The sequence below is a fragment of the Thalassophryne amazonica genome, chromosome 3 (genome assembly GCF_902500255.1).
Source record: "Thalassophryne amazonica chromosome 3, fThaAma1.1, whole genome shotgun sequence".
In the NCBI taxonomy this organism is placed as follows: Eukaryota; Metazoa; Chordata; class Actinopteri; order Batrachoidiformes; family Batrachoididae; genus Thalassophryne; species Thalassophryne amazonica.
In genome coordinates, this window is record NC_047105.1 from 99,308,807 (window position 1) to 99,330,020 (window position 21,214).

Below are 21,214 nucleotides of genomic sequence, written 5' to 3' on the forward strand. Positions count from 1 at the left end.
TTACTAGAGGTCAGGGTAATGCCATCCAGAGTAAGGATCTGGTTAGACACCATGTTTCTAAGATTTGTGGGGCCAAGTACAATAACTTCGGTTTTATCTGAGTTTAAAAGCAGGAAATTAGAGGTCATCCATGTCTTTATGTCTGTAAGACAATCCTGCAGTTTAGCTAATTGGTGTGTGTCCTCTGGCTTCATGGATAGATAAAGCTGGGTATCATCTGCGTAACAATGAACATTTAAGCAATGCTGTCTAATAATACTGCCTAAGGGAAGCATGTATAAAGTGAATAAAATTGGTCCTAGCACAGAACCTTGTGGAACTCCATAATTAACCTTAGTCTGTGAAGAAGATTCCCCATTTACATGAACAAATTGTAATCTATTAGATAAATATGATTCAAACCACCGCAGCGCAGTGCCTTTAATACCTATGGCATGCTCTAATCTCTGTAATAAAATTTTATGGTCAACAGTATCAAAAGCAGCACTGAGGTCTAACAGAACAAGCACAGAGATGAGTCCACTGTCTGTGGTCATAAGAAGATCATTTTTAACCTTCACTAATGCTGTTTCTGTACTATGATGAATTCTAAACCCTGACTGAAATTCTTCAAATAGACCATTCCTCTGCAGATGATCAGTTAGCTGTTTTACAACTACCCTTTCAAGAATTTTTGAGAGAAAAGGAAGGTTGGAGATTGGCCTATAATTAGCTAAGATAGCTGGGTCAAGTGATGGCTTTTTAAGTAATGGTTTAATTACTGCCACCTTAAAAGCCTGTGGTACATAGCCAACTAATAAAGATAGATTGATCATATTTAAGATCGAAGCATTAATTAATGGTAGGGCTTCCTTGAGCAGCCTGGTAGGAATGGGGTCTAATAGACATGTTGATGGTTTGGAGGAAGTAACTAACGAAAATAACTCAGACAGAACAATCGGAGAGAACGAGTCTAACCAAATACCGGCATCACTGAAAGCAGCCAAAGAGAACGATATGTCTTTGGGATGGTTATGAGTAATTTTTTCTCTAATAGTTAAAATTTTATTAGCAAAGAAAGTCATGAAGTTAGTTAAAGTTAAAGGACTACTCGGCTCAATAGAGCCCTGACTCTTTGTCAGCCTGGCTACAGTGCTGAAAAGAAACCTGGGGTTACCACCCATAAAAATAAAATTAAGGTTGTGTTGCTGTACTTCCTTTCCAGCTTGCACACTGTGACATTTTCAGGAACAGTCAAGTCCATTCGTATTTGGAGACAGCAACACACTTTATTTATAATTTTTGTCTGTGCACCTCAAGTGATGTTGAAATAAAACAATCCCAGTGTGCTTTTTGCTTTAATTCAAGGGGTTTAACAAAAATAACTAACCATTTAGGATTTTCAGCCATTTTCACACATAATCTCTCTTTTTTCAGAGCCCATAAGTAATTGGTCAGACTCAATATAAGTTATTTTTTTTAATGCAACTCATCATTTTTACAGACAGTTCTCTTCAGATAAGTTAGGGGATAGACACAAACATTTCCAAGTCACTGGGTATGTCTTACAATCCATTATACACAAGTAAATTGCCCATAAGGGCAAGAAACATAACTAAGTTGATTATTGGCTGTCAGCCCATCATATTTTTGCAGAAAATTAACTTATCAAATAGATAAACAGTCGAGACCTTGTCGTGCATTTGAGCAGCTTTTGTCGCCATCTAGCAGGTGATGTGAGCATTTCAGGGCTTCTGTTACATTTCTTACTTAAAAAACAAAATTCAGGAAAAACAATTAGAAATGTCAGAAATGCTTGATTTTTTTTTTTTTTTTAACTTCCCAGTATTAATGTATAAAAAATTCAATTTTGAGAGTTTTATAGTTCTTGAGTTTTGGGATGCGGAAGGTTTTGCCATACAGAAAGGCAGTTTCTCTTTACAAGCACCACTTATGGTTGTTAATTACTATTATGGTTAATTACTATTTTACATCATTTATTCAGAAATACAAACTGTATGGTATAGTAGTCTATAACTACTGTAGTATGTTATGCATATCCAGATAAAAATTCATATCTAGTAGAATGAAATGTTTTTTTTTTTGTAGGGGAGTGAAGAAAATTTGATCGCTGTGTCATGATGCACTGGGATAGAAATGCGTATTAGAGCAGAGTGGACTACTGGACATGACGTATGGCTGCACTGTCCAAGTGACCTTTTAACCGCTCATGTGATTCTACGTGGCAGCACAAAAGTTGATCCCAGCACACAAAATAACACTGTTACAAACTCTTATTGTGAAATGTTGCTTTGGCAATGTCTTCAGCTAAGGAGGAAGAAGGTAAGAAGGGAAACTCTGTGATTTTTTTTTTTACCCTAAGTCATTTTTTTTCTTATTATTGTTATTATTAACTCATCACTTGGGGCAAAAACTATATTAGTGGGTCTAGCGTTGAGTTAGAATGGAAACAACATCACAGACGAAACAGCTAAACAAAGTAATGGTACGGGGCACGAGAAAACCCTCAAAATAAAGCGCTTCTTGTCACCACTGGTTTGAGGAAAAATGTCATTCGAGGTTTCTAGTGTCTCGCTGTTGTGATGCTGCTTCCTTGTGAAACACTGGCAGGTACTTTTCTTAGTTTTGTGTGCCAGGTTGCCAGGTGTTTAATCTCTGTGTGCTTGTGGTACTGTTGTGGAATCTTGTCTCTGCTTTTCAGCTGACAGAAACAGATGAATTCACGTGATGTTTCAAAACGAATCATAAAAATGAAAGTTGACAGAAAACATGAGTACTACCATGCAGACAGGCATTTTGTGTGCGGCAGCACCTTCAAACATTTTCTTTCTCCGTTACTTGCACTCTTGCACACACGGTGAATAAACTTCATCCATTACATCTGGACTGGATCAGGCCTGACTATGTGACTATGTGGGGGAGTGCTGGCAGGAGAAAGGTGTTTGTAGGTGAGAAAGATGGAGAGCGGGAGAGAAATAAGGAACTAAAATGAGAGAGAAAGAGACATGAAAAGGCAATTGAACAGAGAAGTGATGGTGGAGAGGCTGATGCAGCTAGAAAAGGACAGAGGAGATATTCCCCCAAAACTGGGCCAGTTGAGGGGGCCGTCACTGGAGCTGTGTGGACGGTAGAGGGACATGTGTGGATGTCATCTGGCTATCAGTCATGTAGCCAGAGAGAGAAAAAGACACGGTGAGAGAGCTCCAAGAGGCCTGAGGGTGGAGGCCTGAAGCCTAATCCCAAAAACAGCTGTGTGCATCTGGAGGGTGTGTGTGTGGGGGGGCATGGCCCATCACATCCTGTCACACCCCCAAACCCCTCACCCCACAACAGCAGGTCCTTTATTGTCAGCCTTGTGTTTGGCCTGCAGACTCTCTGCTCCCAGGTGCTGCCTTAGTAAGCCCCTTCGGTTGCTCCCTTCTTTTCACTCGGTGTCACCACAGCAAATCCAAGGTGGCTCTGCATGTTGAACTGGCACAGGTTTTACACCAGATGCCCTTCTTGACACGACTCCACATTACATGGAGAAATATGGCAGTGGTGGGGTTTGAACTGAGAACCATCTGCGCTGAAACCAAGTGCACTAACTGCTTGAGCACCACCCCTGCAGGCCTTTGTGATGCTGCAAAATCCTCACGTATGCTGTGGATGACTGAGACATGATCCATTGCGAGTTTTGATTCATAGACATGATTAAAGCTGCAGCAGGCAAGACTGGAGAAATATGAGCAAGTTTTTCCAAGAAGAGAAAAAAGAATCAGCTAACTTGTGTGCATATGGAAAAATGAAACAAATTCCAAACATTTTGTGCAAAATCTCTGTCAGTAGGCTGGTTGTTTGGTGAGGTGTCAGTGAGTAATGAAGCTTCACTCGAATAGAGATTATTTTTACATTATTGGCTCATGTACAGTATAAATGCTGTGCATCACTGCATCTGCCACACTACAAAACTGCCCTGGGTTTAAGTTGAAAACACCCAGACAGTATACAAATAATGAATGTTTATGAGTTCAATGGTACGAATATTTCATGAGGTGAACATCCATAAAAAAATAAGACTTTGTGTAGTTCCTCAGTCCAGCCAAAAATCACATCAGCGTTTCATGTGATTACAGCAGAGTGGATTTTTTTGTGTGTGTGTGTGTGTGTGTGTGTGTGGGTATAGCAGCGTCAGTTAGCTCAATCAAATCATTGTTTTATTGTCGCACGCATGCGCGCACGCAACCGGCTCAGTCGACTGTGTATGTCCTCAATGCAGCGAAAAAAAAAATCACGTCGGAAATGAGTCCAGTTTTTCTTTTTCTCTTCCTGCTCACAGCCTCCAGACACAGTGGATTTAGTGTGTGTGTGTGTGTGTGTGTGTGTGTGTGTGTGTGTGTGTGTGTGTGTGTGTGTGTGTGTGTGTGTGTGTGTGTGTGTGTGTGTGTGTGTGTGTGTGTGTGTGTCTTACAAGAATTAGCAGCATCAGTTAGCTCAATCAAATTATGTCTTGGGAGAGTCATCCCCCGCGTCTGCGCGCACACACACACACGCAACCTGGTCGGCGCTTGTGCGTGCGTGTACTCCCAAAGAAAGACTGTGTATGTCCTCAGTGTAGTGAAAAAAAAATCACGTCAGAAATGAGTCCGGTTTTTCTTTCTCTCTTCCTGCTCACAGCCTCCAGACAACAGAGTGGATTTGTTTTGTGCGTGCACGCATGCATGCGTGTGTAGAGTGCAGTGGTACCAAACATATGGAACCAAATTTGCACTCTAAATGGAACCAAGCCGCACTCTAAATGCAATGCAACACAAATGGGATGAATTAATCCATGTCATGTGACATACAAAGCACCAATCAAATGACAAGGATCCACTCAGCCATTATATAATAATGTATATTTACTGTAGTATAAATATGGATATATTATAATGTAGTATATTATGGTGTTATATTTAGTATAAAATTGTATGTGTCCATGTCCGACTTGTGATATCATCTGTTTGTCCTGTGCTCTTATTGTGAAAGACTCTTGTGCAAGAAATAGGAAGTGTTCTGTGACATAATGAAGGAGCTTCTATCAGTTTGTGTTCCTTCTTGTCCCACAAAAGTCCTTTTTTCAGCCAACAAAATTAGTTCCTTCTCAGCTGATGTCTCCAAAGTTTGTCAAAATTTTGTGTGTGTTCAGAACTTCAGACAGAGATCTTTCCTGCTGCTGTTTTCAGTGTGAGACAGTGGGACACAGAGAGGAACACACAGCTTTTCTGCACCAAACATGAAGAAAACTGACTTCCAAGTGTTGACAGTCAGTGACAGGCAGAATGTTCCACTGTTCTCAATGAGAGGCTGAAGAGAAAAATATGGATTTTTTTATCTTAATGAGCAGGAATCACAGACCACAACAAACAGATTTAACTGCAGAATTGGATTTAAACAGGTAGGAATTTTTTTAATTTTAAGATGAGTGCCAGAGTCTTCTGTTTTAATATAAACCCTGTGCAAAACATTTATGTGAAGTAGATTATTATCCGTGTCATTAATATGGAAAACTGACTGTGCACATCATGTCACCTTTTCTTTGTATTTTTTATTTTGCTGTGCCAGACATCAACTGACAAGGAAAACATTTAATAAATAACTAAAAGATAGAATTTTTTTTTATTGAATTGGGCGGTCTGACAAACGTACTATTTGGCAGAGTTTGTGCAAATGCCCACCCCCACTTCAAGCAGAATCTTGTGCGGAATGCCCGGGTTGCTCAGGCAAGCGTATATGGTATATTTTGGGTGGGGGAATTCCATAACAAATAATTTATTTACGTTTTAACAGCAACTGCAGGTGGGCATCTGTGCACGCATTCATGAACTTGACTGGAAGTTCATTTATGAAAAGACCGGAAGTTACCTTTGACCGCGGGTGAAGCTCACACACGTTGTGTGCACACAGATGACCATGAGATGCCTTGTAAATCACTTCAGAAGTGTTATCTGGTTACAAGGACAGCATTTTTAGTTGAAGTATTTATTTCTCACGAGCTTTTATATAATATATGAGAAACATGTTAGATTTACACAAAAATGTAGTGGTTTTGGAACGTTTTCCACCATGTTGGATTAGGAGCCAGAGAGAGACCACCAAGTGACATCATGGTGTATCTCTACTCGGATAGGCTCTCACTCGTGATCTATGACATCACGTCACTGTCATAGACTGTGTTGGTCTCAACTGTCGCTGCCATAAGTAGTTCAAGTCAGTCTGTTCTTTTGAAAATTTACCCTTTAGGGGAACTTTTTTTTTTTTCCTAGACATTGTGAATTTTGATCATATTGGTAATTTCATATTATGAATCCCTTATTTAAAGGCTAATAAATAAAATTGTAGTGGTGCCAAATAAAATTATTTTTATGCCTTAAATCTTAAAAAGCTTAGTGGCTCTATACTTTTAAGGTACAATATATTTATCATAGTATATAGTGTATAATCTGTTTATATTTTGGTATATTTATTGTACTACATATGTCTATAACTTCAACAGATCTGAGTCCTCATCCAGATGTGCAGAAAATGTAACTGGTGATCTGATCTGTGTGATGAAAAGGTTTAATCAAGATCATTCTTAGTTTTTGATGATAATTTACCAGCCCCCCCCCCCCCCCCCCCCCCAAAAAAAAAACCCCACCCCCATAGTTTTAAAGAATTTCTTAAAATGGTCCAGAATCCACAATCACATCCAAAACACCACTAAAACTTGTGGTTTCTAACTTTCAGTAACTTGACAGTTCCACCAAATTTGATGTGGATCAGATGAAAGTCTGCTAACAGTCAAACAAACCAGATGGTTCAGTCTGCTTCTGTCTGTAAAAAGTGTGACTGTTGTGTCATCACTCGCTGACAGACTGTCCCCAAAGAGGAGCGCAACATAACCTGCTCACAACAGGTTTTACTGGCTGCACCTTTTATCCTTAATGAAATAACACGTCTGTCAATGAAGGGCAGACAGAACAGACGCTTCTGTTCGTGACTGAGAGTGAACAGAGCTGCTTTCTTAAGGTAAATGGAGACGTGTTAAATACAATTCAGAGGGGAGCTGTTGGAAAACACAGACAAGGTATCAATCTTTATTTATATTAGGGCTGCCAGCGTTAACACGATAATAACATGTCAATGCAAATTCCTTTTAATGCCACAAATCTTTTTGACGAGCGATTCATGCACACACCTTCTGTGACCCTCAGCCTGTGCCGTAGTTTGGGACATCAGGAAGCCATACAGCAGAAACAAATGCCAGATGCAGGCATTTTTTTTGATTGATGTGTACTGAGCAATTAAACCCAAGTCACCAAATAAGTGCATGCGAGTAGTCCAGTGTCCACTCTTTGAATCGTGTGTGGGAATCCACATAAAGAATTTTGATTGTCAGCTTCAAGTTTCAGACGTTATTGCCAAAAGTCTAGTGTGGTGGTTATAGCATCCCCATCAGGCCGGTTCATGTGTCTGTTTTTACATGCATCCTTATTGTTCTTATCCACCAAGTTTGATTTGAAAAGTAATTCAGCCGTGAATTCCAGGCAACTCTAGCAAAACAGGAAGAAATGTCAAAAATCCATTTGATAACATTTGTGCTCCTCACTTCAAAGAAGAAAAAAAACACTGTGGTAATTGTTCCACCTTCAGAGATGAAGAAAACATTTTTCTGTCTGTCCTCATCCATCTCCTCAAACTCAGTAGCTCCACTTTCATCTCATTGTTCATCATGTAAGAAGAATGTTTCTTCCTGCAGAAAGTGTTGAAATCAGTTTGTTGTGTAAAACTGTAACTGTTCACATTTACACACCTTTTGGATTATTTTTTTTCTTCCCCTGATTTAAACCCTGTTGTTTGAGGATGTTACAGAAGTCGCGTGATGATTCAGCACTTTAAGTTGTTGATAAAACTCAACACCACCAAACTGCTTGGAGGGTTTTTATTGTGACACAGTAACTTAAACCACGCCCCTTGGGGCTGAGTAATGACAGAGTGCAGTGCATGAAGTACAGTGAAACAGCTTTCACGATGGCTGCATATTAAAGGATTTTATTTGTTTCAATATTATAAAAATATTTTGTGTTGCCTTGCGTTCAAGAAAAAAAATCCTTTGGCCACTTGAGCTTAAAGTGTGGATGGAGCCATCATTATCTCTGCTTTCATCAACCAATTCATCAATTTTATTTATATAGCGCCAAATCACAACAAACAGTTGCCCCAAGGCGCTTTATATTGTAAGGCAAGGCCATACAATAATTACGTAAAAACCCCAACGGTCAAAACAACCCCCTGTGAGCAAGCACTTGGCGACAGTGGGAAGGAAAAACTCCCCTTTAACAGGAAGAACCCTCCAGCAGAACCAGGCTCAGGGAGGGGCAGTCTTCTGCTGGGACTGGTTGGGGCTGAGGGAGAGAACCAAGAAAAAGACATGCTGTGGAGGGGAGCAGAAATCAATCGCTAATGATTAAATGCAGAGTGGTGCATACAGAGCAAAAAGAGAAAGAAACACTCAGTGCGTCATGGGAACCCCCCAGCAGTCTAAGTCTATAGCAGCATAACTAAGGGATGGTTCAGGGTCACCTGATCCAGCCCTAACTATAAGCTTTAGCAAAAAGGAAAGTTTTAAGCCTAATCTTAAAAGTAGAGAGGGTGTCTGTCTCCCTGATCCGAATTGGGAGCTGGTTCCACAGGAGAGGAGCCTGAAAGCTGAAGGCTCTGCCTCCCATTCTGCTCTTACAAACCCTAGGAACTACAAGTAAGCCTGCAGTCTGAGAGCGAAGCGCTCTATTGGGGTGATATGGTACTATGAGGTCCCTAAGATAAGATGGGACCTGATTATTCAAAACCTTATAAGTAAGAAGAAGTATTTTAAATTCTATTCTAGAATTAACAGGAAGCCAATGAAGAGAGGCCAATATGGGTGAGATATGCTCTCTCCTTCTAGTCCCCGTTAGTACTCTAGCTGCAGCATTTTGAATTAACTGAAGGCTTTTCAGGGAACTTTTAGGACAACCTGATAATAATGAATTACAGTAGTCCAGCCTAGAGGAAATAAATGCATGAATTAGTTTTTCAGCATCACTCTGAGACAAGACCTTTCTAATTTTAGAGATATTGCGTAAATGCAAAAAAGCAGTCCTACATATTTGTTTAATATGCGCTTTGAATGACATATCCTGATCAAAAATGACTCCAAGATTTCTCACAGTATTACTAGAGGTCAGGGTAATGCCATCCAGAGTAAGGATCTGGTTAGACACCATGTTTCTAAGATTTGTGGGGCCAAGTACAATAACTTCAGTTTTATCTGAGTTTAAAAGCAGGAAATTAGAGGTCATCCATGTCTTTATGTCTGTAAGACAATCCTGCAGTTTAGCTAATTGGTGTGTGTCCTCTGGCTTCATGGATAGATAAAGCTGGGTATTGCGTAACAATGAAAATTTAAGCAATGCCGTCTAATAATACTGCCTAAGGGAAGCATGTATAAAGTGAATAAAATTGGTCCTAGCACAGAACCTTGTGGAACTCCATAATTAACCTTAGTCTGTGAAGAAGATTCCCCATTTACATGAACAAATTGTAATCTATTAGATAAATATGATTCAAACCACCGCAGCGTAGTGCCTTTAATACCTATGGCATGCTCTAATCTCTGTAATAAAATTTTATGGTCAGCAGTATCAAAAGCAGCACTGAGGTCTAACAGAACAAGCACAGAGATGAGTCCACTGTCTGAGGCCATAAGAAGATCATTTGTAACCTTCACTAATGCTGTTTCTGTGCTATGATGAATTCTAAAACCTGACTGAAACTCTTCAAATAGACCATTCCTCTGCAGATGATCAGTTAGCTGTTTTACAACTACCCTTTCAAGAATTTTTGAGAGAAAAGGAAGGTTGGAGATTGGCTTTGCTTTGCTTGTAATTGTAACATTTGTAACTTGGTAACTGCTTTTGTGTGCCGCAGGCTGTTTGCGGGCAGCATACCGAGGATAGCCTTCATCGGCCTCGGCGGCTTCATCTTCCTCGGATCCTACGAGAAGGTTCGCCGCATGTTGCTATACCAGTGACAATGTGCGACTGTACTGAGCCTCAGCCTGGTCTATGGACAGAGACGGTGAAGAAGAGCTCAGAAACAGAGAAGGAGTCGTCCACATTACCCAGGGTGTTTTGCCCTGCGGTCTGAGGGGGTTTGAGATGAAAGCCCCTCCCCTTCACAGAAAACTGAGTGAATCTTTAATTGTATTTTTTTTCTGAAGTGTGTGTGAATGGATGACTCATGTATTAAACACAGATGTGCTGATTCCTCTCCTTCTCTGTGGGCTGCACGCTCAGCTTTTACACCAACACTCCTTTACACTCCAACACTCCAACCTCATTAACCTGAAGCAGCTTCAGAAGTGCTGACGGTAAACGCAGCAGTGATACTTCCAACTGTACTCAACACAAATTTAACTACGACACACACACACACACTTTTTTATGCATTAAGTTGTTTATATTCTGTGCACACTGCTTATATGTGTATCAAATTTTGTTCACCCATTTGTTCACATCTGTGTTGGTGAGCACCTCACCTTGGCCAGGATAATCCATCCACCTGGGCAGTGTAACACATCAAGATGCTGATTAAACAGCATGATTATGGTACAGATGTGCACTGGACTGGTTTCAATAAAAGCGCACTCTAAAATGTGCGCATTTGTCACACACCACAGTGCCACAGCGTGCACTGGGGCGGTTTGCAGCCGAGTGTGAAGCGTCCGGGATGAAAATCAGCACCTCCAAATCCGAGGCCATGGTTCTCGACCAGAAAAAGGTGCTTTGCCCTCTTCACGTCGGTGGAGTGTCCTTGCCTCAAGTGGAGGAGTTTAAGTATCTCGGGGTCTTGTTCACGAGTGAGGGACGGATGGAGCGTGAGATCGATAGACGGATCGGTGCAGCATCTGCAGTGACGCGGTCACTGTATCGGACCGTCGTGGTGAAGAGAGAGCTGAGTAGGGGGGCAAAGCTCTCGATTTACCGATCGATCTACGTTCCGATCCTCACCTATGGTCATGAGATTTGGCTCATGACCGAAAGAACGAGATTGCGAGGCCGAGATGAGTTTCCTCCGCTCCCTTAGAGATAGGGTGAGGAGCTCGGTCACTCGGGAGGAGCTCGGAGTCGAGCCGCTGCTCCTCCACGTCGAAAGGAGTCAGTTGAGGTGGCTCGGGCATCTTTTCCGGATGCCCCCTGGACGCCTCGCTGGAGAGGTGTTCCAGACACATCCCATCGAGAGGAGGCCCCGGGGAAGACCCAGGACACGCTGGAGGGACTACATCTCTCGGTTGGCTTGGGAACGCCTTGGGGTTCCCCGGAGGAGCTGGGGGAGGTGTGTGTGGCTCGGGAGGTCTGGGCGGCTTTGCTTGAGCTGCTGCCCCCGCGACCCGACTCCGGATAAAGCGGAAGAAAATGGATGGATGGATATATATATATATATATATATATATATATATATATATATATATGTTACTAGGTTTAAGGATATGATTCCTTCTTTGTTATGTTCTCCAATGCCATATACCAACACAGTGCAGAGTAGCTACCTAAACTCTGTGAGTGAGATAGATTATCTCGTCAATAGTTTTACATCCTCATTGAGCACAACTTTGGATGCTGTAGCTCCTCTGAAAAAGAGAGCCTTAAATCAGAAGTGCCTGACTCCGTGGTATAACTCACAAACTCGCAGCTTAAAGCAGATAACCTGTAAGTTGGAGAGGAAATGGTGTCTCACTAATTTAGAAGATCTTCACTTAGCCTGGAAAAAGAGTCTGTTGCTCTATAAAAAAAGCCCTCCGTAAAGCTAGGACATCTTACTACTCATCACTAATTGAAGAAAATAAGAATAACCCCAGGTTTCTTTTCAGCACTGTAGCCAGGCTGACAAAGAGTCAGAGCTCTATTGAGCCGAGTATTCCTTTAACTAGTAATGACTTCATGACTTTCTAATAAAATTTTAACTATTAGAGAAAAAATTACTCATAACCATCCCAAAGACATATCGTTATCTTTGGCTGCTTTCAGTAATGCTGGTATTTGGTTAGACTCTTTCTCTCTGATTGTTCTGTCTGAGTTATTTTCATTAGTTACTTCCTCCAAACCATCAACATGTCTGTTAGACCCCATTCCTACCAGGCTGCTCAAGGAAGCCCTACCATTAATTAATGCTTCGATCTTAAATATGATCAATCTATCTTTATTAGTTGGCTATGTACCATAGGTTTTTAAGGTGGCAGTAATTAAACCATTACTTAAAAAGCCATCACTTGACCCAGCTATCTTAGCTAATTATAGGCCAATCTCCAACCTTCCTTTTCTCTCAAAAATTCTTGAAAGGGTAGTTGTAAAACAGCTAACTGATCATCTGCAGAGGAATGGTCTATTTGAAGAGTTTCAGTCAGGTTTTAGAATTCACCATAGTACAGATACAGCATTAGTGAAGGTTACAAATGATCTTCTTTTGGCCTCAGACAGTGGACTCATCTCTGTGCTTGTCCTGTTAGACCTCAGTGCTGCTTTTGATACTGTTGACCATAAAATTTTATTACAGAGATTAGAGCATGCCATAGGTATTAAAAGCACTGTGCCGCGGTGGTTTGAATCATATTTATCTAATAGATTACAATTTGTTCATGTAAATGGGGAATCTTCTTCACAGACTAAGGTTAATTATGGAGTTCCACAAGGTTCTGTGCTAGGACCAATTTTATTCACTTTATACATGCTTCCCTTAGGCAGTATTATTAGACAGCATTGCTTAAATTTTCATTGTTAGGCAGATGATACCCAGCTTTATCTATCCATGAAGCCAGAGGACACACACCAATTAGCTAAACTGCAGGATTGTCTTACAGACATAAAGACATGGATGACCTCTAATTTCCTGCTTTTAAACTCAGATAAAACTGAAGTTATTGTACTTGGCCCCACAAATCTTAGAAACATGGTGTCTAACCAGATCCTTACTCTGGATGGCATTACCCTGACCTCTAGTAATACTGTGAGAAATTGTTGGGTATTTTCTCCTCCAAACATTCTTAAAACCTTTAGCAAGACAAACAGAGTCAAGAACACCAGTGAGACAGAATATCAATTGAAGCTCGCGAGGAGTGCAGACAGTCCGTACACGTAGTACCACTGAGAGCACTGAGGACTGCTGTGCATGCTCACTCTTTTTATTAGGAGAAGCCCTACCCACATTGTGAAACTTGTCCTAAAGGTGGGGGGAACATCGCATGACAAGTTTCCTCCCGTAATACAAAACATCTCATGGCACGTATGCCAATGGTTGCAGCTGTGTGGAGAAACGGTTCCTTTTGTTTAATTTTATCATTGAAGGTCAGCACATCCCGTTCTTGCAGGCTCCTCTGTTTGCACTTATCTGTTCTGCAAAAGCTTGGAGTGTCCTGTGTTGTACAGCATTTGTACAGCATAAGGTCAAAATAACCTCCAGCTCTTCACTCCCAGTCGTTAGTGGCTACAAAAACAAAGTTGTGCTATCAGTGTAATAATAACAAGTACATTCTCAGGGTTACGTTAAGACAGGTGCAAAACAGCTCAATAACATTTCATCAGAACAAAGACAAAGGAACAAATGTTTAACAGTGATAAAAATATATACAAAATCTTTAACATTTCCCTCCTGTTATCGCTTGTTAAACATATAGTAGGCATCACCTAGCTTAGCACTTCTTTCTTGAGATTTTCACTAAGAGGTTCATCATGATATGTTCTACAGGCTTACACCCCAGAGGTTGTGTCATCGTCTCCATCATCATCGGTGTCTGGGCCATCATACTTAGTTTGGTCAGGGAAAAGTTCAGGACCTCCTTGCTCCCAGTCATCATTGTGGCCATCTTCATCCTCGTCATCGTCCCCGGCTTCGGGTCCGAGGAGAGGGTATGCTGCTGAAGTGGGCATTCCTGGCCCTATTGCTGTTGTAATCATTCGATTAATAAGTCCACGTATACACGGAATACAACAACATCCACACAATGTCAGAATCGCAGCAAACACTGCTATAGACACTAATAGTGAAGAAATCAAAGACCTCCATTTTCCTATCCCTTCCAGCCACCAATCCCAGCCTTCAGTGTTTACTCCACTGTGCTCTTTCATCTTCCTGTTCAACGTCCTCAGACCGTCGATGGCTTGAGTGAGGCTGCCATCTGCAGCTGTGTTGTTGGGAATGAATGTGCAGCATTGTTCTCCGAACATGGCACAAACACCTCCTTTCTCTGCCAACAACATATCCAGAGCAATACGGTTCTGGAAGGCCATAAGGGACGTGGCTTCTAACTGTGAATGGACAGCCTTAAATCCTTCCTCAGTCCAATTTCCTAATTTCTGTACATTGTAGTGGATGTAGTTTATTCTGTCCACGTTCTTATTAATTGAACACCACCAACAGATGGAGGATTCAAATCCAGCTGCTATCTGATCAGCTAGTTTATACTCGTCAGGCACTCCTCTGGGGACTCCTATCGCATCAATATATGTTGGATCTCCCACTCCTTTCCAATCTCTTTTTACTCTATGTCTGGTTATGCCTTTCTGCCAGTCTTCAGGAATGAGAGAGGCTGTATATGTCATGACTTCTTCAGGTGTCATGGGTATGGCTTTAACTGGTAACAATAATGATATTAATGCACAATAACCTGACACATTTCTTGGCAGTCTGTCAAAGATTCTGTTATCACCACCACCATACATCACTCCTACTGACAGGATTGAATGTGGAATTACTATGGACCACATCCTTACACCAGGCAGTGTGGTTTAAGTTACCCAAAGTCTTACTTGTCCCTGTCAAGTTTACACATGTATGGTTAGCATGCCCAACTTTGCTTGAAAATAAAGGTTTAATCTTAGTCAATTTGGTCAATGGATAGATCTTGTCCCACTTAGGACAATTGTTGTTTGCTGTATGTATGTCTGTGTCATTACAGTCAACAGACAGTCTGTGGTTAATGCTGCCGGTATTACCTGTAATATAGGTCTGGGTCCCATACATACAACACAGTCCTTCTTTGTAGCTAGTCCTGCTTGTTCTGCCATTAAAAGCCAATTATTATTCTGCCCACTAATTCCTGTAGTTACTAGGAACCAGTCATCTGTTTTCATTCCTTTTGTACTCTTAATCGAAACTCCTTTCGTTTTTGTTAATGCGGTTAGTATTGGTTCCGGTATTTGATCATGCTCACAAACAAAGAAGAAGAAATAAGGATCCTGGCCTGACTTTTCTACCCAGAGGAGGAACAACCAGCAATCACCCGTCTGCCCTGGTGGAAAAATACTCCCTGTTGCCATTGTATTTATTGCAATGAATAAATTGTCGTCAGTCTGATACATTTTGAGGAATTGGCTTTGATACTTAGCCCACCCGGTTCGTGCCCAACCGGGTGTCCAAGTATTCCATCTATCGGCCACCAGGGTATCGCATCTGTGATCCTGTTGATTATTCGTCAAATACCACTTGTGACCATTCCCGTACCATGCTCCTGATTGACCATCCCACCTTCCATGTGTTAAAGAACCATAAGGTACAGAAACGATCACTGTAGAATTTTTTGGTATGCAGACTTGTACGCCAAAGCGATAAGCATTATTATTATTGCATTTATGTACTGAAGCGTTGTATACTGTGCCTTCCTCTCTCCTTGGCCTATTTAGTTTGTTGATGTGTCCTGTATTATCGTGTCCGACACTTATGGCTTTCAATAATAAGCCTAATCCAAAAAAGAAAAGTAGCATAATAAGGACTGTCCATGGGGTCCAGGGACCCTTGTTCTTTTTGTTTTTTACTTTCGTCATTTCTACACACTACAGCACACCTATGTTCAGAACAGTGGTTTCTAAAGTCTTCTGCTAGCTTTCGTGTCTAACCTGGATCTTAACACCAAGCTCACACACTATTACTAGTCTTATCCTACTGTTCTTACTGTTTGTTTGTGTCTGCAGAAATGACTTTCTTACAGTGAGTTAAATGAATCCATGTACTTCTTTCCCCAATTTTCAAAGCTGTGGGTGTTGTGAGTAGTACTTGATGAGGCCCTTCCCACTTAGGTGAATGCCAGTGTTTTCTCTTGATGCTTCTTATCAACACCCAGTCTCCAGGTACCACTTTAGGGTCATCCTGTGGAGAAATGGGATCATCAGTGTTTGAAACTCTCCCTCGTCTTTCTAACATCTTCCTCATGTAATCTGCCAAATTGGCTTCCTCAGGTACATCCCAAATTTGCCCATAATATGGTAGTCGATATTTTCTTCCAAACAATGTTTCATAAGGTGTCAAACCCGTGGTACAAGTTATGTTTATGTACATCTTCACCAAATCTATACAATGTGTCCATGGTCTGCCTGTTTCCTCCATTGTCTTTCTAAGTCTGTTTTTTACTGTCCCATTCATCCTTTCCACTAATCCGGCACTTTGTGGATGATAAGCTCAGTGATTTTTGAGATTAATCTGTAGCGCTTCTCCTACATATTGCACTATTGTATTAACAAAGTGCGCTCCATTATCTGAATAGACTGTTTCTGGTATTCCAAATCGTGGAATGATGTCTTTGCACAATGCTTTAGCCACTGTAAGTGCATCTGCATGTTTTGTGGGGAACAATTCTACCCATTTTGAGAAGGCATCAATTATGACTAAACAAAATTCCTTCCCTTCATGTCACAATAATGCTACTGTGTCAGTTATGCAGTTTTCTCGTGTGTCAGAGGCAATCAAAATGTCATCAACATACACCAATAGTTGGCTATCTGCCGGTGGAACGAAATTGGCTAAACATGCTGACATGACTTGAGAATAAATAGTTGGACTTTCTGCATAACCCTGCGGTAATCTGGTAAATGTATATCGTTGTCCTTTAAAGGTAAAAGCAAACCAGAATTGACTATCTGGGTCCACCGGTACAGAGAAAAATGCATTACTGATATCTATTACAGAAAAACAACCAGAAAAACAACAATAGAACATCACCTTTATGTTCCTGTTCTAACTCCTCCTTCAGTTTCTGAATACTGGTCAGGTTCAGTCGTCCGTCAAAGTCATGTTTATTTATCCAGGTCTCCAATTTCTTTGTTGCTTTTGGATTTTTTGCTTCCATAAATTTCCAGTCGTCAGTTGATAAATTTTCTTTCTTTTTAGACGTCTTTCCCCCCATTTTTATTATTCTTTGTTATAATTTGGACTTCAGACGGGGGCACACCTAGGGTGTTCTAAATCTGAAGTTTTCACTTTCTTTGGACGTGACGATTAACAGTCCGTTGTGTGGTTGATTCCTTTCACCTCCCCGTAGGAAGCGGAATCACTTGCCTCCGCTTCCACACACGGTTGTCACTTACTTTGTCCAAAGAATTACACTTTCACACTTTTATTCCCTACCGGTACACGTATATAAACAGAGGAGTCTGCACCCTCCTTCGGAATTTAACTACGTGCGTTCCTCGCCATCGTAGAGGAGTCCGACCTCCTCGCAGAGTTTAACTGTGTTTCATTAACAGACGATTCTACGTCATCGCTTGCGGAATTTAACTGTTTATGTGATCTGATCACCACTCACTCAGTACTGTTACAAAGAAATTCTACTCACTGACTCGACCTCCTGTCTGTCTTCTTCGGGAAAATCTCGTCAACCAGACGATGCCAACGGCGGTCGACAATTGCAGACACGATCAATCGATCGGACCTTGGCCAAGGATTTTCGTCTGGACTTGACGACCTCCGCCGGACACCTCCGGTGTTGTTGAGATCCCGGACGAGCCCCCAGTCAATGTTGGGTATTTTCTCCTCCAAACATTCTTAAAACCTTTAGCAAGACAAACAGAGTCAAGAACACCAGTGAGACAGAATATCAATTGAAGCTCGCGAGGAGTGCAGACAGTCCGTACACGTAGTACCACTGAGAGCACTGAGGACTGCTGCGCATGCTCACTCTTTTTATTAGGAGAAGCCCTACCCACATTGTGAAACTTGTCCTAAAGGTGGGGGGAACATCGCATGACAAGTTTCCTCCCGTAATACAAAACATCTCATGGCACGTATGCCAATGGTTGCAGCTGTGTGGAGAAACGGTTCCTTTTGTTTAATTTTATCATTGAAGGTCAGCACATCCCGTTCTTGCAGGCTCCTCTGTTTGCACTTATCATCTGTTCTGCAAAAGCTTGGAGTGTCCTGTGTTGTACAGCATTTGTACAGCATAAGGTCAAAATAACCTCCAGCTCTTCACTCCCAGTCGTTAGTGGCTACAAAAACAAAGTTGTGCTATCAGTGTAATAATAACAAGTACATTCTCAGGGTTACGTTAAGACAGGTGCAAAACAGCTCAATAACATTTCATCAGAACAAAGACAAAGGAACAAATGTTTAACAGTGATAAAAATATATACAAAATCTTTAACAGAAATCTTGGAGTCATTTTTGATCAGGATATGTCCTTCAATGCGCATATTAAGCAAATATGTAGGACTGCTTTTTTGCATTTGCGCAATATCTCTAAAATTAGAAAGGTCTTGTCTCAGAGTGATGCTGAAAAACTAATTCATGCATTTATTTCCTCTAGGCTGGACTATTGTAATTCATTATTATCAGGTTGTCCTAAAAGTTCCCTGAAAAGCCTTCAGTTAATTCAAAATGCTGCAGCTAGAGTACTGACGGGGACTAGAAGGAGAGAGCATATTTCACCCATATTGGCCTCTCTTCATTGGCTTCCTGTTAATTCTAGAATAGAATTTAAAATTCTTCTTCTTACTTATAAGGTTTTGAATAATCAGGTCCCATCTTATCTTAGGGACCTCATAGTACCATAATCACACCAATAGAGCGCTTCGCTCTCAGACTGCAGGCTTACTTGTAGTTCCTAGGGTTTGTAAGAGTAGAATGGGAGGCAGAGCCTTCAGCTTTCAGGCTCCTCTCCTATGGAACCAGCTCCCAATTCGGATCAGGGAGACAGACACCCTGTCTACTTTTAAGATTAGGCTTGAAACTTTCCTTTTTGCTAAAGCTTATAGTTGGGGCTGGATCAGGTGACCCTGAACCATCCCTTAGTTATGCTGCTATAGACTTAGACTGCTGGGGGGTTCCCATGATGCACTGAGTGTTTCTTTCTCTCTTTGCTCTGTATGCACCACTCTGCATTTAATCATTAGTGATTGATCTCTGCTCCCCTCCACAGCATGTCTTTTTCCTGGTTCTCTCCCTCAGCCCCAACCAGTCCCAGCAGAAGACTGCCCCTCCCTGAGCCTGGTTCTGCTGGAGGTTTCTTCCTGTTAAAAGGGAGTTTTTCCTTCCCACTGTCGCCAAGTGCTTTCTCACAGGGGGTCGTTTTGACCGTTGGGGTTTTTCCCGTAATTATTGTATGGCTTTGCCTTACAATATAAAGCGCCTTGGGGCAACTGTTTGTTGTGATTTGACGCTATATAAATAAAATTGATTTGATCACTCACTCTTTGTCATGACCACAGTTCGAACATAATTTCTCATTTTCACCAACTGGACATCCCAAACTAGAGACTTTCTCATCTGAGTTTAAATTTGAGCACAAAGTTCCCCTAAAACACTCTAAAGGCTGCCTACGTTACCAAACAGACTACTAATTTAAGTAATTATTAACCCCAGAGCTGGAGGTTTATTCATTTAGTATTTGGTTAGCATCTCTATCCACTCGGCATATACAGTAGTCTTCAGAATAATAGTAGTGCTATGTGACTAAAAAGATTAATTCAGGTTTTGAGTATATTTCTTATTGTTACATAGGAAACAAGGTACCAATAGATTCAGTAGATTCACACAAATTCAACAAGTCCAAGCATTAATGATATGCACACTATTAAGGCTATGAAATTGGGCTATTAGTAAAAAAAAAAAAAAGTAGAAAAGGGGGTGTTCACAATAATAGTAGCATCTGCTGTTGACGCTACAAACTCAAAACTGTTATGTTCAAACTACTTTTTTGCAATCCTGTGAATCACTAAACTAGTATTTAGTTGTATAACCACAGTTTTTCATGATTTCTTCACATCTGCGAGGCATGGAGTCAACCACCTTTCAGCTGTTATTCCACTCCAAGATTCTTTAACAACATTCCACAATTCATTCACATTTCTTGGTTTTGCTTCAGAAACAGCTTTTTTAATGTCACCCCACAAGTTCTCAATTGGATTTAGGTCCGGGGATTGGGCAGGCCCCTCCAAAACATTAATTTTGTTGGTTTGGAACCAAGATTTTGCTCATTTACTAGTGTGCTTGGGGTCACTGTCTTGTTGAAACACCCATTTCAAGGGCATGTCCTCTTCAGCATAAGGCAACATTCCCATATCATGATGCTTGCACCACCATGCTTCAATGTCTTCACTATGAACTGTGGCTTGAATTCAGAGTTTGGGGGTCATCTCACAAACTGTCTGCGGTCCTTGGACCCAAAAAGAAAAATTTTACTCTCATTAGCCCACAAAATATTCCTCCATTTCTCTTTAGGCCGGTTGATGTGTTCTTTGGAAATTGTAACCTCTTCTGCACGTCTTTTATTTAACAGAGGGACTTTGCGGGGGATTCTTGCAAATAAATTAGCTTCACACAGGCGTCTTCTGTCACAGCACTTAGAGCCTTTGCCATTCTGGTTATTCCTCTATCCATTTTGATGATGTTTTCCGTTTTCTTCCATGCATCTCTGGTTTTTTTTTTTTGTCCATTTTAAAGCATTGGAGATCATTGTAGATGAACAGCCTATAATTTTTTGCACCTGCGTATACGTTTTCCCCTCTCCAATCAACCTTTTAATCTAATAATTTAAAACTACGCTGTTCTTCTGAACAATGTCTTGAATGTCCCATTTTCCTCAGGCTTTCAAAGAGAAAAGCATGTTCAACAGGTGCTGGCTTCATTCTTAAATAGGGGACTGAATGCCACACTAATATTATTGTGAACACCCCCTTTCTTTTTTTTTTTTTACCAATAGCCCAATTTCATAGCCTTAAGAGTGTGCATATCATGAATGCTTGGTCATGTTGGATTTGTGAGAATCTACTGAATCTATTGGTACCTTGTTTCCCATGTAACAATAAGAAATACGAGGTCTGTTAGAAAACTATCTGACCTTTTTATTTTTTAAAAAAACTATATGGATTTGAATCATGTGCATTTGCATCAGCCAAGCTTGAACCTTCAT

At 41.0% G+C, this 21,214-nt stretch overlaps 1 protein-coding gene across 2 annotated transcripts in view; it reads left to right on the forward strand.

Annotated features, from left to right (window-relative positions):
- Positions 1-10,303, forward strand: part of slc25a26 (solute carrier family 25 member 26) — a 259,040-nt gene extending 248,737 nt beyond the window's left edge. For both annotated transcript variants that reach the window (XM_034167165.1, XM_034167166.1), the window contains one exon: positions 9,970-10,303. In XM_034167165.1, the coding sequence (XP_034023056.1) occupies positions 9,970-10,072 (103 nt within the window). In that variant the 3' untranslated portion in view covers positions 10,073-10,303. The remainder of the gene's footprint in view (positions 1-9,969) is intronic.
- The last annotated feature ends 10,911 nt before the right edge of the window (positions 10,304-21,214 follow it).